The sequence below is a fragment of the Crinia signifera genome, chromosome 1, assembly GCF_055691185.1.
Source record: "Crinia signifera chromosome 1, ASM5569118v1, whole genome shotgun sequence".
NCBI lineage: Eukaryota > Metazoa > Chordata > Amphibia > Anura > Myobatrachidae > Crinia > Crinia signifera.
In genome coordinates, this window is record NC_139217.1 from 458,449,793 (window position 1) to 458,467,643 (window position 17,851).

Here is a 17,851-nt window from a genome sequence, read left to right on the forward strand (position 1 = left end):
TTATATAGTGGGAGGAGCAGGGTCCCCAGCAGCACAGAGTATATCAGGAGATGAGTGATGTGTCAGTGAGGACAGGGCTGCATGTGACAGGGGCAGTGACATGATGTGAGGAGGGGAATGGAGGCAGCAGGAAGCCACAGAGAAGTTCTAAAATAAAAGGAACAGGGTCCCCCAGTGGCACAGAATAGTGATGTCCTGCTCCTGTCACAAATTGTGGTGTCCAATGCACATCTACACATTTAATACTTTCTAACTGAGAACTAATTTATTTTACTATTTTATCAATAACTGTAGCACGTTAGAGATTCCATTCTTAACACTAAAAATATGATCACCTACCCACTATTACACCAAAATTGGTTCAGCCACCAGCTTGCTGATGACTTTCCGAGTGAAATGGTGACCCAAGGCTTTGATGATTGCTCGGATAGGGTCACCATGGGCCACCCCTTTACTGTACAATTCTGCAAATCGTGACTTTAAACAGTGGGGGCGGATGGGCTTCGGGGCAATGGGGGCTTTTTAAAAAGTCGGCAAGTGTGGATTTTGAGCCTTTTTTGTTATGACAGAACAACAACAACCAAATCCTGGACAGAAACAGATGACTGTGAATGTTTTAAAGATAAAAAGGCAGCAATTTTCTACATAGACGTCCCCAGAGATTACACTGTTTTGGCCTGATGCGTGGGATTATATGGCGCATCCTTAATCACTGGCATTGATACAATCAGTGCTGATCATGTAGTGGGAAGGCAGAGGTTATACGCGGTGAGATTTATCGGCTGCACTAATCTCATCCCGGTCTGCACCAGTACAGCGGAGGCCTAACAGAGAAGGAAGAGCAAATATACTATACACAGACGGTAGCAGCGCTGTATATACGGGAGACGCACATTCATACTTACACGTGACGGGCTTGGGTGTGCGCTGCTCCCCCAGGACCCGGAGTTACTTCTGTCTTCTACATCTGAAAGGAAGAAAAAGAGAAGAAAAGCTCTTTAGATTATCTGAATAATGCTTTATTTCAATATGCATTTTAAATTAAAGCTTCAAACTAATCTGCTGTCGGGTTTAATTAAGAATCCCAAATAGCAGGGCTATATTGATAACAGACATCTGACCCACCTACTTAGATTAACTCATTAAAATTCACTGCTGAATTCAACAGCGCCCTGAAGAACCCGCAAAGTTCAGCAACAAGGGGCTTTAAATCCTCCAAGTCTGTAAAAATAAAAGTTGTGTAAAAGTTGTGGGGGAAGGAAAAAGTTTGGTGAACGTAATGTAGCCGCCTTTCATGGGATTCTATCAAGGGCACTAGAAGTTTCTAACTTGTTTCATGCAACACAACCAGATAAAGTCTAGGAAGAGTTTCAGAGGCCTACATTGGTTTCTATGTCTGCTGGAAGGTAATGATCAGGCTCAGACTGGCCTGGCGGGGGGACCGTGGGATTCACCGTTGGGCTCCGGTGACTTTTGACCCTGGCAATTTTTTTTTAGGTGGGTGGGACCTGGAGAAAACTTTTTTACCCTGGCCTCCCGCCGGGCTAGTGGAGCACACAGGCTGAGCTGGGGAGAGGGACAGAGCTGAGCAGTTTGTGTGCCGGCACCTGGGCGGGAGCAGCGGGGGGGGGGATCTGTCTGGGAGCCGGTGCAGGGGAGCAGCAGGCTAGCGGGCAGTGGCTAGTGTATCCACATGAAGACTGAGGGGTAGATTTATTAAGCTCGGTGAAGCGATAAAGTGTCTGTTTTTTATCACCGGCCAATCAGCTCCTGTCATTTTTCAAACCAAGCCTTTAACTTCACAGTTAGAAGCTGATTGGCTGGTGATAAAAACCAGACACTTTATCACTTCATCGAGCCTAATAAATCTGCCTATCAGGCTTTTCTGCGACTGCAGCTGTATCTGCGTAAGAAAGGCTACGTTACGGTGTTTTCTACGCAGATACTGTAATGTAGCCTTTTTCTATGCAAATACAGCTGCATTCGCACAGCTGTACAAATCAGCGCAGTCTGTTAGGGTAGTTGGTGCCTTCCTCGCATAGCAATACCACTTAAGGTGCCCATACATCTTTGATGTATTGGCACAATCTGCCAATCCCCTGACGTTCGCATCGGGGGATATTAAGCATGTTTAAAAATCCCAATCCCTCGATCCTGGTGTGGATGGAGAAAACTGACATTTTTAACATGCTTTAATTCTCCGATCCTCCAATCATCCTGACAGCAGATTAGTGATTCCAGCGGGTTTGCGGAATCTATGGGCACTTTATAGACGCATTTTCGGGGTAAAAAAGTAACGCGGGAGCTGTTGTCTCTCATACTCCCTGTGTGTTGCAACTCATAACATACGGAGGTTAGATAATTTGGTATGGGTGATTGGTCCGACCCGATTTAGGTAGACATGCATTGGGTCAGGGTTGCCGACTTTATCAGTCTCCCTCAATGAGAAGCCCGGAGAGGAGACTTCCAGCTGCAGTTTGGAGGGGTGGGGCGTGAGCGTGACATCATTAAGCCCCGCCCCCAGGATCTACAATACCCCAATTAACGGATCCCAATGGAGGGGGCGGGGTTAAAATGATGGGGGACCGGGAGGAGGACTCTATTTTCGGGATCCTCCCGGCCATTCCGGGAGGGTAGGCAACCCTGCATTGGGTTGGCCACTGAAGGTCGACAGAGGTTAGGTTGACAGGTCGACACAAGCATTAGGTTGACAATGGGAAGGTCGACAGGAGTTTTTCACTGTTTTTGTCCTGAATGTCGACATCTAAGTGTACCGCATCCCCTCGCATGACCCACTGCGCTCATTATGCTTCGGGCGCGGTGCCTCGCTGCGTTCGGCACACTATTTTATTCTCCCGCCACGCCGTAGTGGATGGTAGGGCATGAAATATGGCACACGCCTGCTAAAAAATATGTTGACCTAGTCGACCTAATGCTTGTATTTACCTTCCGACCCGGTCAACCTTACCCATGTTGACCTATTTTAGGTGTCGACCTAATGACCATATCCCATATACGGAAGGACGCCTATTCAGACCAGACCGATAGATATACCTTTCAGTGAAATTATTTATGGATGGTAGTGAAATGTAAGTACAATTTCTGCATGAATTCCGTCCGTTTCCCCTGAACCTTGTCACTAACTTGTGACACATACACACAGTGTTAATGTCACATGACACAGTGCTATACAAGAACAGAGCGGGGGAACGCTGGAAACTGCTGGTGCTTTCAAGCATGAAGCATAACCACACGCAAAATAATAATAATAAAAGCATCAGTGGAATGTAATTAGGCGAGCACCTAAATACAGTACGTACCTGCTATAGGAACTCAAACTGCCTAAAAGTATTCCACAATGTACATTTCACTCATTACAGCTGGAATAATGACAACATTAGCCAATAGAATACTTTGTTTCATACCAACGCTATGGGGGAAATTTACTAAGATTACGCTATTTCACATGGAATGTTTGTTATGGGCAACCAATCAGAATCTACTTCTCATTTATTGAGCACCTTGTATCTGAAAAAGAAACAGAAAAACTTGTTGACCTTTTCATGGGTCAACTTTTTCAGTGTTGACTTTTTACAGTTTCGACCTGGATGTCGACTTTTTTTTGCGGTCGACCACATGATCTAGACTAGTGGTCAGGGAACAGGGGTAAATTACCCCAAATGGGGTAAAAATGAATTCCTGGGGGTAATGGACGGTCACGCTGCTGAGACACAGCCAGGCATGCACATTAATTTATATATAGATTGTATATGCATGCCCGGCTGTGTGTGTTACAGTACTGAAGCGTACAAGGACCTGACGCAGTGCAGTGCTTCTGGCCCTTGTTTATAACACACTTCCCTGTGTGATGCCCCAGGCCCCGCCTCCAAGTCCGCCCACTTCTTTAGTAGAGTCGGCTAGTTGCTGCACCATGTTGGCAGTGCGCAGTCTGTACTGCCGCTGCGGCGCTGAGTTTCTATACCTTGTTATAGGCTCCTGTCATGGTATAAACCAAAAATAGGTGATCACTGGCGCTGTCCCCCCATAGGCAATGAGTGAAAATAAGAATAATCCACCAAAGTGGGCACCACTTAAGGAGAAGAATCCTGAATGTATTTGTCTTTTTTTGTAATCCGGTCGTTAGATGTACACACTGGTCACTGACCTTGGGTCAAAGCCCTATATTCACATAGGGGTTTCTTTACTCAGTGATACTACTCTTCGCCCTCAGACACCTTCCAGTGCGCGTATGTATCAACCTCCCTCTTCACAGGATAGAGAATGAAGAACCACACTGACCTGTGCACATAAAGGTTACTTTAATCTTCTATGTGATACACAATTCGTCAATGGCCCATCCGCCCTTGAATCCCCAACAGTGCAATCTCTATACCGGTTGAGTATCCCCTATCCGAAATGCTTGGGACCACGAGCATTTCGGATAGGGGAATTTTTCGGATTTTAGAATATTTTTTTTTTAGGCTTACTTACCTGTCCCCCGATGGTGTCCGGTGGTCCCTCGGCGTCCACGCAGTCCCCGGGCATCCACAGCAGGCCTCCGGCATCTTCTCTGGGTCTCCAGCGGTCCCAGTAATGCATTGCGCGGGTGTGCGCCCGCATCGGTGACGTCACCGGCGCGCGCGCGCACTCGCGCAATGCATTCCTGGGACCGCTGGAGGCCCTGGAGAAGATGCCGGAGGCCTGCTGTGGACGCCCGGGGACTTGGTAAGTATGAAAAGAGGGTTAGGGGGGTAAAAAAAATAAAAAAATTCAAATGATTCCAAAAACCACGGTTTTTGGAATAATTCGGATAATGGATGTACGGATACAGGATACTCAACCTGTATTGTACAACTCACCAATGGAAAATTCCTTATGTTCACTGAAAGGTATCTTACAAGAGTCCTCCCCTCAGCGGATGAATGAAGAAGGTAGTAGGCTCCACTCATCCACATAAAAAGGCATTTATTTGGAGATAAATTGCCAATAATAAAAAATATTTTACAATGAAAATTTTGCAGAAAAAAACCTGGAACGACCGGATTGATCCTGGAGACCTTAAAGCGGACCCCTTTCCGGACAGGGATCCCCCTACTTTGGTGGATTATTCTTATTTTCACTCATTGTCTATGGGAGGACAGCGCCAGTGATCACCTATTTTTTGTTCATATTGTATTTGTGGATGTGGTACATCTAGGGTGATTGATAGGCTCTAGCTCCTGGGGTGCAGTCAATATCCTGTATCCCATTGTATTGCAGGGTTGGTTGCCTACCCTCCCAGAATGGCCGGGAGGGTCCCGAAAATCGGGTCCCGCTCCCGGCCTCCCAGAAAGGTGAGCAACCCTCCCGGTTTTTGTGGGACCCCCGCTCCCCCCTGTTTGCGGCTACCTTCCCCCGTACCGCACCATTTACATAAAGGGATATGCCAATCTCCAATGAGGGGGCGGGGCTAAAGTCACAGAATCACATCATTTAAGTATCTAAATATATTTTGGGGTAAAAGGCAAAAAAGTTTCCTGACCCCTGTTCTAGACCCATGTTATAAGGAACACCCAAATGCAGAAACAAAGAGCCACAAGTGGAACATTTAGGGTGGGCTGCTTGAATATACATTTGAAGTCACTTGCGCTATCATAGAGTATTAGTGATTGTAAAAAACACTAATACAATTAGGCGAGTGGTATAAGAGTAAGAGGGGATTAGCAAGATTGCATTTTGCACAACAATTAAAAACCAATATTTTGATAGCTGCACTTTGAGGCAAAATCGAATATTTACGCTGCATTTCTGGACATAAACAGAAAGAAAGCATAGGCTACACTCCACCTCCTAACAGTGAAAGGCGGCGTTTTGTGGGTGGTACCAAGTCTTACAACACTGTGAAATGATTGGCTGGGACCAGAAACCGTCTGATTCCACCAGGCGCACTCTGTAAAGAAGCGCAGGGTCCCGGTACTGCAAGGCCTGAAGCATGAGTTCAGTGAAATAAATATATAACAATATGTAACCGGCGGCAGTATCTCTGCGCTCTAATACCGGCTGCAAGTCTTCCGACTGTAATTGTGGGGATCGAAAGCTCCAAAAGCAAGAGAAATCCTGAGCGCTGGCAAAAGCAAACATAATATAATGAACGTCAATCTATCTGCAGCGATTACATCTCCAGAAAGAGGTCTACAAGGCTCTATCGCATCATTGATGGGAAACCGAGTGAGTGACCTCAGTATTCATTGTTTGCCAATGCATTCAGCTGGGTAACACCCTTACAGCCAGCGGAATCCCCCAAGGAACCTGCTGATCCCAAATCTATTGTTATAGCGGAGTTACACCCAGGGTAAACGTCTCTAGAAAACTAATTTTTTTGTATCATTTCATACAATCTGCAGGTTTTCCGCAGACCTTTGAAGGAAGTTATTTTGCTTTGCCAGTGCAGTATACATAAGACACTGTAGGGGAAATGTATCAAAGCCCTTATTCAGATCTGATCGCAGTACAAATTTGTTCTCAAAATGGCCAAAACCATGTGCACTGCAGGTGGGGCAGATGTAACATGTGCAGAGAGTGTTAGATTTGGGTGGGGTGTGTTGAAACTGAAATCTAAATTGCAGTGTAAAAATAATGCAGCCAGTATTTACCCTGCACAGTCAGGCCCTTTGACTCCAAAACGTGAAACATCTCCTCCATAAGTACAAAATAATACAACGGCAAGCATAGAAGGTTTTCTACAGGTCAGAGACCTCGCTGAGTGACAGATATATGTATATACATGTGTGGTGTGTATATTTGTACAGTGTTATTAAACCCTTTATATTTAGGCAAGATTAAGCCACAGTTGCCCCAGGTTTATTGTATATGACCCTGTTCTATCCTGCTGAGCCATTCCGGATATTCATGTCTACAGTACAAAAGACATTGCAGCATCTCCCGTTGCTTTACTGCCTTGACAAACGCACTACGGAGAAAGGAGCCTTAAATTGTTGGTGGTAACCTCCACAAGTCCGTAGCAATGTCCAGTGGTCTTACGCATTACACCCAGAGGGCCGCTTCAGATACATATGGTTGGTTGGCACGCCTTACCACTTCTACTAAGCCAGCACTATGGCTCTACAGTAATATGGCACCCAGGGCCTTATTAAAAAGGTACCAGGTGCCCTAGGCTAATACACATGTCGCTCCGCATGTAATTCTGCTAAACACACGTGTATGGGCACTCAGGGACTCACCAGTCATACTGCCCATGTGCAGGTAAGGAAGGTTATACAACTGGCATGTAGGATCTAATGCTTGTGCCGTGGGAAGGAGACTATGGGGGGGGATGCTCTAACATCCGCGCCCCCTATCGCCGGCTACCGCATTCATAATTATCGCATATGCTGTAACATATGCGATAATTATGGCGAAGGACAGCTCTTGCGTTAAGAGCTGTCCTTTGCGGTGAGTCAGCGGGGCCCATCAGGACCCGGCGACCCCCCCTCCCTCCCTTACTCGGCTGCTGCTGCAGGGGGGCTGGCTCTCCTCCTCCCTGCACCCGGAAGAAGATCAGTGCAGGGAGGAGGAGGTCACAGGTCCGGGCAGCACAGCTCTGTGCTGCCCGGACACAGGTGAGGAGGGGGGTGATGCGGGGCGGCGGGGGTCCGTGCGGGGCGGCGGTGGGTTCGCGTTAGAAGCCCATAGGCGGGGGATGCTTAATCAGCGTATTGATTAATCAGGCCCTGTATGTCATCTTTATTGTTTGTAGATGAACAGGAGATATCTTTAAAGAAATCAGATCACAGTTGGTGGGGACACTTTTATGGTAAATCACCTCAAATTTACTGTGTTATATTGCAGAGTGTGCAGCTGCATTCTCTCTGTAATCTTCCTGTGTGGAATTGGTTATTCCTTGCAGAGACTGGTCACACCAGGATACACTGGGATATTATCGGATACCTGTGACTGGACTTCTGGGTCTTTGGTAGGAGCCATATCTGCCCCCATCAAGGACTCCTCCAGGTCTATATGAAGCTGATAATGAAAGGCCATCCCTGAGAGCTGCTGACCCGTCTAGTCCCACTCTCATCCTGATCTGTGCACACCCCGAGTAGCGTGCCCTGTCTTTGCCTCTGAAATGAGCACAGACCTTGGCATTTTATGAAGCGGACGGCAATTTCACAGTGTGCTCCTGTTTCCCGAGTGCAGCGAAGCAGTGCATGTACAGTCTGTTCCTTCTGCTGTGAGCTAGGATGCAGTGTGTGTGCTACACGGAGTGGAATAACAGCAGAGCTTAGAATTCCTACCACACAGGCTGCACGTTCCCTGCAAAGTATATACAGCTGGAAACAGACATAGATGCTCAATATCAGGAGCAGCCATGGTCAGGGCCGGATTAAGCCTTCGGGGGGCCCAGGTCACTTTAGACAGGGTGGCCCCCTCCCACTTGTCTTTACTGGCCGCAACTGCATGGGAGAACTTTACACAAAACACAGAGTAAAGGCAGTATAAATGCAGGGGGAGGGGGGGTGTATACACATACACCCCCCCCCCCCCACATCTGTACCTTACTCTGTAGGAGATCTCACAGGCTCAGTGCTGCCTCTGATTAAAAACCCTCCCATGATGAGGCCGCTGCTACTGTCCAATGGGCCAGAGAAGCATGTGATGAGCTCCACCAATCAGAGCTCAGTACAAGGCTCAGCCTCTGATTTGGGTGGGGGGGGGGGGTTACTTCAAACTGATATCTAAATTGCAGGGTAAAAACAAAGCAGCCAGTATTTACCCTGCACAGAAACAATAAAACACCCAAATCTAACTCTCTCTGCACATGTTACATCAGCCCCACCTGCAGTGCATACGGTTTTGTCCATTAGAGAGTGACTATGCTTTTCCGAGTGAATCAGAATAACCCGCTGTAATTCTATACACTGGTAGGGAGGGCCATCAACCATCGATGATTTAAAATAGTTTTGCTATCGATGGGTTTCATCCCCAAGCAAAAACAACTAGTTTTTGTTTTCTTTTCCCCCCCAAGGGACAGGGACACAGAGCATAGCTTCGCCACCCCCCCCCACCCCCGATACCGGTGAAGCCATATCCCCATGTTAGGTAAAGACATCGACGGTCATCCATTGCATGGCATGCCACTATCGATGTCAAGTTGCACTGTTGCCAGCGATGCCAATGGCAATGATAGCCATCCCTATACACAGGTGCAATGACTTCGGCATCGCACTTCCTCGGCTGTAGCCACGCTGTGTGACTACAGAGCTACTCAGAAGTTTGGTAATTGAATGATCCGCAGCTCATGCTGTGTCTCCGTACAGAGCTGATGGGTTCACCAAGCTGCCTATGTTTATTCTTTCCTAGTGGTGTGGACAGAATGGAGAGAACAACAATGGGAATCTGTGGGCCGTGTGAAACTAGTGAGAAGATTCTGTTAGTTGCGCCATTTAAGCCACACCCCCTATAAAATATCTGTGATTTGTGGCACTTAACGGCAAGTGGGCAGGGTAAAATGATGCAACCGTTCCAGTACCATCCCCATCATAGCCCCCCGGCTTGTCCTGTCCGGGCTTCACCGGATAATAGAAATGTACATAGGCAGGAATTCTTTATACCAGTGCCTTTGCATCAAAAATACTAATCCTAATCCAAAGGGGCTGATATATCTCCATCCGCACTGGAGGATGATCAGCCCAACTCGCAATGCGATAATCGACTACATCGACTGATACATCAATTATCGCATGCACGGACAGAGATTGCGATAAAGCTCTGAGCCTGCGACGGGTCTTAGCAGCAGCTTATTGGGGTATTTTTGGAAAATCGCCGTCGTCAACGCTGCTCCCATAGATGGACTACAAAGAAACAAGGAAAGTGCATGCGAAGCATGGTATCGTTACACTTGGCGATGTGTTTACATTGTATGTACGAAAACCTCTCCCCTGTGACCTTTAGGGACGATTATCGTCCAGACAAAAATGATAATTGAATAGTTTGTACCCTGGAAATCAAATGTACTCTGAATAATTTCATCTCAGGAGTAAAAAAAAAAAAAAAAAACCTTCGATCATGTCTAACGTGTGTCAGGTGCATAGCTGGTGCCTGTATAAACATCACTTTCATCCTGCAATTAAGTCATTTTCAATAAAAAAAAAAAATACAAATAATAGAAAAACAAAAAACGGTACTTGTTTCCTATCTGGGCGCCCACTAAGTTAATTGCGCACCATGCTATTCTCCGTAGTGAAATCTGATCGCATCGCATCGTACACATACACGATATTGAACGATGCGATGCGATCCGATTCGATTTCCCATAGGAAACAATGTTAAATGGATCAATTTACCCAAATCAGCATAGGGAAGAATGGTAAATGGGCCAGAAACCCCCAAAAAACCCACAGAGCAGTGGAATGTCCCCCCAAAAGTAGTTTACAACACCCCGCCATCAACGTGAACCCGAAGCGTGGCGAGCGCAGCGAGCCCGCGAGGGGCGGCGGTACGCGTCCTCCGACCTTTTCATGCCCTACTATCCACTAGGGCGTGGAGTGAGAATAGAATAGTGTGGCGAGCGCAGCGAGCCCGAAGCGTGGCGAGCGCAGCGAGCCCCGCGAGGGGACGCGGATACCTTCACAGGTAAACGCGTCCCTTCGCGGGCTTCCCAGGTGTCCACGTCGCCATGGACACCTGTGAAGCCCGCGAGGGGGACGCGTATAACTGTGAAGGTATCCGCGTCCCCTCGCGGGGCTCGCTGCGCTCGCCACGCTTCGGGCTCGGTGGCTCGCTGCGCTCGCCACACTATTCTATTCTCACTCCACGCCCTAGTGGATAGTAGGGCATGAAAAGGTCGGAGGACGCGTACCGCCGCCCCTCGCGGGCTCGCGCCGCTCGCCACGCTTCGGGTTCACGTTGATGGCGGGGTGGCGTCAACTACTTTTGGGGGGACATTTCAATGTTCAGGGGTGTTTTTGGCCCATTTACTATTGTTCCTATTATAATTTGGCTAAATTGAGCCATTTCACATTGTTTCCTATGGGAAATCGGATCGCATCGCATCGCATCGTTCAATATCGTGTATGTGTACGATGCGATGCGATCCGATTTCAGTACGGTGCCGTACGTAGAAAACCTGGGCGCCCAGATAGGAAACAAGTACCCAAAAAACAATTGACGCAAAAATGACCCAGGAGATCGATCCGGAATTATCATTACATGGATAAAATTGGATCACTCAAGGTCCGGATGTCCAAATTATTTTTGTAACAAGCGAACATAACTAAGCACGTTGCGTCTCATGCTGTAGGGTGTAAACCCTGGCATTAGCGATGCATTTTTTTTTTTTTTTTGCTGCCTGCTAAAATACAAGAATGAGCCAGATGCACTAAGCTTCAAAAGTGATAAAATGGAGAGTGATAAACAACCAACCAATCAGCTTCCTGCCTGACATTTTTTGGCTAAATTTTTGGAAACATGGATCCATATGACAAAACAAAATGGCTGCCACTATTGTGTTACAAGAAATGGAGAAAAAGAAGTCTCTGAGAAACAAAGAGTAAAGTCTGTGAAAAACATACACTTATACAATATGGCCCTTTTTCACACAATTTCAACCCATCGGCCCGATAAATTGTGTGAAAAGTGTCATATTAGTGTCATATCAAATTAGACGTTCACCAGCGGCAATGCAGAGCCATACAACTGCATACAAAATGGCCGAATCGCCTCAATAATCAACAGCATGAGTAAACTTCTGGTCAGGCAGAATGGCCATGGGAAGGAAGATGCCGTGGTCATGTTTTCTGCATATGGGATTGCAGTTGTAGGCTCAGAGATGCCCCACAAATCAGTCAACATTTTTAGCGGCAACACCCCATTACCTGCCTGCCAATCACTTTGCAAATACATCCCGATTACAAGTAACATGGATAAGGTTCCTTGGCGTGTGCGCAGAGCGACCGCGAAGCACATGTAGTCAGCTGATAATCACGGTTTATAAAATCTGCATTGACAACATGGGTGAATCATGCCCTGTTAACAAATGTGGTTATTTGTGGTTTCTTGCGCAGAACAATTGATGTTAATATGATCTCAAAGAGTAAACACTTGACGAAGCAAGTAATGTAATCAAGGTAAATAATTATTAGCATAATTATCTACTCCTTGAAGCCTTTCGTAACCCAGCCTTGATCACAACCAAGCAGCTGCGGAACTACTAGATCCAGCACGCTCTCCCTGTGAAACCAGAAGAGCTGGCGATCCGGAGGATTGCCCAGGCCGGGTCTAGCTGATCATATAAATCTCATTCACTCTCCGCCAGAGGTCGTGTATATTTGTTTTTATGTATTAAGCCAGTAAATGTGCAAAGCTCATTCTATTAGTCTGTGCAGCATCAGTGAGTAGCCTTAATTAGCAGTGACAGATAAAGCCATCTCTATGTCAGTAATGAAATTACGGAGGGTTGACATAGCACAGGGAGATGACACATACATTACCCTCTAATTGGAATCTTCGCTTCCATTACGCTTTAAAGCAACCTTTGCCGTACCACACGAACATCCCCAAAACCTTCACCAGACAAAGCAATAGGAAATCATTCATATTTTTGCAGTTATAATGCTTTTGATTGTAAGCTCTTTGGGATAGCATCCCAATTCTCTTGGTGTTTTTTTTTCCATATGACATTTAATAGATGCACAGCACTTTTGACTGCCCATATCATGCAGTATACATGTTATGCTACCTAACTGTCAAGATTTAGGCAGGACGGATGGTGCCAATTGGAGGGCTCTATTCTGTGACTCATGGACCGAGTGACATAGACAACATCACTGGTGGCTACAGAGGATGGGCTTTAGCACAGTTCAAAATTCAAATAGGGAAGTCGCACCCACGGCCAGTGAGTCGGATTGGAATGGCAGTTGGTGTGGCTCCCCTATTTGAACTTTGGTGCAGCTCCACCCCCTGGAACCGCCACTGGACAACATCCATTGTAGCATGACCATCCCCCATCCTCCACAATCTACAGGGTATCAGAGATGGGATGAATGCATGCCTGCCAAGCAAATACAACAGCCAGGTTATGGAGAAGGCAGCGGGTAACAAGTGTCCTGGAAGTCTCTTTCCAAGAAGTGGCGCAGCTCACCAACCCCCCCAACTGTATTATTGGCCGACCCATGGTCAGTAAAAGCCTGCACAAGCTCAGTGTACAGATACCGGTCAGGGAAGTAGAGAGGCATTCCAAAGGAGCGTGACCGCCCACAACTCTAGAGTTGGTGGTCTTCTCTGCAGCGGTAGGTCAGCCGAGTGCTGCCGGGTTCAAGAGTGGAGCGGGTGACAGATAACAACAAAAATCAGCAATTGCCAGCAACAGAGAAATCTCTGCATCGGTGTTAACAGCGGCAAATAACGAAAACGGAATTCAGCTAATGCACAAACACATAGGGCCAGATGCACCAGACGTCAAGTGATGAACAACCAGCTCATAACTGTCATATTAGATGGCTTGAAAAATGACAGTTGGGATCTGATTGGCTGGCTGGTTGTTTATTAGTCTCCACTTTTTGAAGCTTGGTGCATCTGGTCCATAAGGCCCCCCCATAGATTTCCCCTGAGCTCCCCAGGAGAGCTCACGAAGATTTGACACTTGAAGGCAAGGGGTGGCAAAATTGAAAACTCCTATTCAAAAGACTGGGCGACCGCTGATTGGCTGATAGAGCACTTTCAGCCAATCAGCGGCTGCCCAGTCTTTTGAATAGAATCTTTCAATTCTCCCCGCAGCCTGCTGCACCCCGATCCCTGCACAGTGCTTAGCACCCATTATCTGCTGCTGACGGTTGCATATAATAGTGCTCTTACTGTATGTGGCAGCCCATTCAAACTCCGGTGGCGAATGTGACTGTGCATCAGATCCGATGGGATGATATACACTTGAGATTTGGGCCAATTTTACCCGATTTCTCTGTCTGATCTGACCGGAATCTGGTGAAACCGGGCCCAAATTGCATAGTGTATGGGTGGCTATATACATGACAAAAAGTTCTTTATCCGTCTTCTATTTACAGATGGCGTACGCTACATCTGACTGGGATGGGTGAGTGTCCCACACTCATGCACGTCCCAGTTTACAGTCGGTGGGAAACGGGCAGGGTTGGGGAACAAGGCGGAGACTGGCGGCGGGGGGGAGTTCCGTTGTAAGGGGGCTGGCGCGTGGCGAATCCACCGCCAGCCCCTGCAATGAAGAGAGGCGCTACATCTGTACACCAGCAGGATACAGCACAGAATAACGCTCTGGCGTCTATGTATCTACAATAACAGGGAATGACGGCCGAGTTACCAACTCACAAAGAATATCCGAGTTTTACATGGAAATTATCCAGGGGACAGGAAGAGAACAGAGATCCATACTTTATGCGTTACCCTGGGAATTGTTTTATTAAACTGTAGTGTTTAAATCAAGAACAGCTCATGAACAGCTTTAAAGTGGCAGAAATCTACTACTCACTTGATAAACAGTTTATTACGGGTTGGCTCAGGGGATTATATACAAAGCATTAGAGTTTTTTTCCCCTCAAAGCAGAGCCAGCTGCGAGATATGTACACTGAGACTTCAATTGATTCTGAGAAAGCCACAACCAAGTAGAAATTGTATTGGAATCAAATGTACAGAGTTTTATATCAGAGATACGTCATCTAATAAACCGTTCAAGGAGAAGGGTGGTTTATTTATTTATCATTTTCTTTTGCTGTTGCACCTTTTTTGTTATTGCTATTTGGTCCTGCTGTTAACAGCGGACAAGGTCATTTAATTGCTGTTGCTTATATTTAATATTCAACCTACCTACTTCCGTAACATTACAACTACCGAAAATGCAAATAGACCCCAAAAGACACTTTGTTATATTGACCTACACTACACTCGTGTCATGTTTGGTAGACTCCCGAATTGGTAGACTCATGCCGACATGTCAACATGAGTTTGTAAGAAATTTTAGCCACAAAGCAGACTTTTTCATATGTAATGATCCCAGTGGACCTGGAGGGAGAATATATAAGTGTGGTGAGCGCAGCGAGCCATGCAGGGGACGCAGTACACTAAGACAGTGTCAATGTCGACCTACGTCGGCATCGACAGAAAAACCTACAGGAACACGGTTGCCCAGGATCTTTAAAGCTATAAATTCATATTACACTTCTTAATGGCAGCTCGGATGGTGTAATGGTTATCATTACTGCCTCACAGCGCTGAGGTCATGGTTTCAATTTCCACCATGGCCATAACTGTGCGGAGTTTGCGAATGTTCAAATATTCTCTGTACAGTGCTGCGGAATATGTGTGCGCTACATAAGAAACTGGGGTACTTGTGTAGTTTCATGGCGCCAGCATGGCGCCGTGCTACTTCCGGTTTGTATGCTCTGCAAACTATCTAAAATAAACTAACTTAACTCCATGCCAACATGCCCCACTATCCATGTTGGCATGGAGTTGATTTTAGATAGCGTGGCGAGCGTAGCGAGCCCCGCAAGGGGACTCAGACGCACGGGGACTCAGACGCCATGCTGGCGCCGTGAAACTACACAAGTACCGAAACTGGTAATAAATAAATAAATGCCCTTTTTTTTATTATTTCTTATTGTGGTAGCATAAAAATACTTTATCATTATCCCCACCTTCACAGTGCCAATATGATGAGTGGGCTGCGTGTAACCACAGATCCACAAAGCGACAAGCAGCCGCTGGAAAGCAATACTCAACATTTCTCAGTAACAAACCACAAACACAAGATCTACCCAGCATATTACAACCGGCAATTTGTACCTGTGATATTAATATTAAACGATATCATCTTTGAATTCAAACGGCAGAATGATTTGAAAGAGAAAATCAAACACAAACATTGGAAGGGGAACTAATGAGTATAAAGGGCCTTCTTAGCTAAAGTAGAAGTCTTCCGAGATTAGCATTATGATTTAAGTTGACTTCAAAATGATTTCAGCCTTATTAAAATGACATTAAACGGAACCCTGATGCATTTTCATTTAAAGGTTAGCGTGACGCTGCCTAGCAAGACACAAAATTTGCTTTATTCTGCGGCGGCGGAATTGCACAATTACGACATTGGAACAAGTTTCCTTATGTGAGATAACGGCATAACCATAAAAGAAGACACTTTGCAGCCATAATCTAAAAAAAAAAAAAAAAAAAAAAGGGAAAACATTTCCTCAAGAGAACCTTCCAGTTTGCAACAATAAACACAGAACAATCCTGCGTAGGAAGAAGTCATTCAATGCCACTTAGCGAGCCGTCATTTCTAGTGCGTTCACCTGCTTGCTATGATGCCTAGAGAATTGTCCATCTGATCGGGGGAAGCTCCTCATGTACAGAATGCAGAAGCACCTGGAATAATAACTGCACAGGTGCAGCAGCAGGGTCCCGAGTACCCCTACAACGGCACGGGGAAACGAGCGGGTAGTTTTTGTTATACTTGGGTTGTAGTCATATGAGTTGTAGACATACTACGAATAGGCCAATATAACACAAACCATGTTGCCTACCCTCCCGCTTTTAGCGGGAGTCTCACACGTTTTGAACCTTTCTCCCGGTCCCCCGGAAAGCCCCGCCATCCTCCCGGTTTTTCAGCCTTCATGCTGAAAAAATGGACTGCGCATGCACAAGTTCCAAAGTGCCAGGGGGCGGGTTCTAGTTGCCAGCGCAACGTCATGACATACCTTGCGTCATGGCGTCTCTTTCCTGTGTGACAGCTACCGCGGAGGCTGTCAGCATCGTGTGTACAGCATGTGCGGCAGCGGTGGGAGCGGTGCATGGCAGCCACTGCAGGGCTCTGTTGGAGAGCGGGAGCGACAGCGTGAGTGGATGGCGCAGCAGCGGTGAGTACCGCTTGTAATTTCATTTGGTTAGTCCCACCCATGACTCCGCCCCCTTTTGTGCTATACCCACCGGCCCCGCCCCCTACTTGCTGCAGCTGGCTGCCCTCTCCCGGAGAGGGAAGCTGAAAAATCGGCAACCCTGCCATGCAGGCAAGCGCTACTACTGGCGGGCAATGGGCTGCCCTAGTGTGCCCCATAGCTGGTTTCACTTCTGCCCATCTTCTTTTCATTGCTTGGCGTCCTATCTATTGTGTGAGTGACGGTTACTTGGGGCCTAATTCATGACCTGTTCACAGCCTAGCGAACAGGTAAATGCTGCCCGACTGAACCCCCTTGCCACATGATTTTCCTCTTTAACATGCGAGGGGATTAGTAAGCTAACACGTCCCCTCGCATGGGGCCGCAAGGAGGAAACTGGCCGAAGCCGTTCGCTCCTGGGGTTTGCGCATGCGTATATTCGCGCATGCGCAGACCCTGACCACCCGGGACGAATTCAGCCCATAATCGGGTCTAAATTGCCAACTTGGTGGGGGGGGGGGGGGGACACACACCGGAGGGCTTCCCACTATCGATGATCCACAAGCAACAATTATTTTTGCTTTTTTTTATTTCTTACAAAGTTCCGGGACGCAGAGCTTACCTCCACCCCCCAACACTCCCATGAAGCCCCACCCCCCGGACTATCACTGGCCCAGAACCAGCGGCGCAACAATGCCACCACAGCCTAAAAAGTGGCTTGTGGAGATGACTCCATGGAGGAATGGGGGGGGGGGGGGGATGGGTCTCTGCAGATTCCATGCGGTCTGGCCATCCACATGTTATCTGAAGCAAATAGACCTCCAAAAATGGCAGCCGCATTGGAGCGACAGATACTAGTGGTACTACTGGATCTCTAGCGTCTGTCAGGGGAGTACAGCATAACGCGGAAGTGCTAGATTCATGGAACGCTTACTTGCCTGCAAAGCATGTAACCCCTGGGGCAACGATCAAT

The 17,851-nt window shown here is 47.1% G+C and overlaps 1 protein-coding gene across 16 annotated transcripts in view; it reads right to left on the bottom strand.

Annotated features, from left to right (window-relative positions):
• Positions 1–17,851, bottom strand: part of TCF4 (transcription factor 4) — a 329,034-nt gene that overhangs the window by 230,326 nt on the left and 80,857 nt on the right. For all 16 annotated transcript variants that reach the window (XM_083155221.1, XM_083155222.1, XM_083155213.1 and 13 more), the window contains one exon: positions 906–967. In XM_083155221.1, the coding sequence (XP_083011347.1) occupies positions 906–967 (62 nt within the window). The remainder of the gene's footprint in view (positions 1–905; positions 968–17,851) is intronic.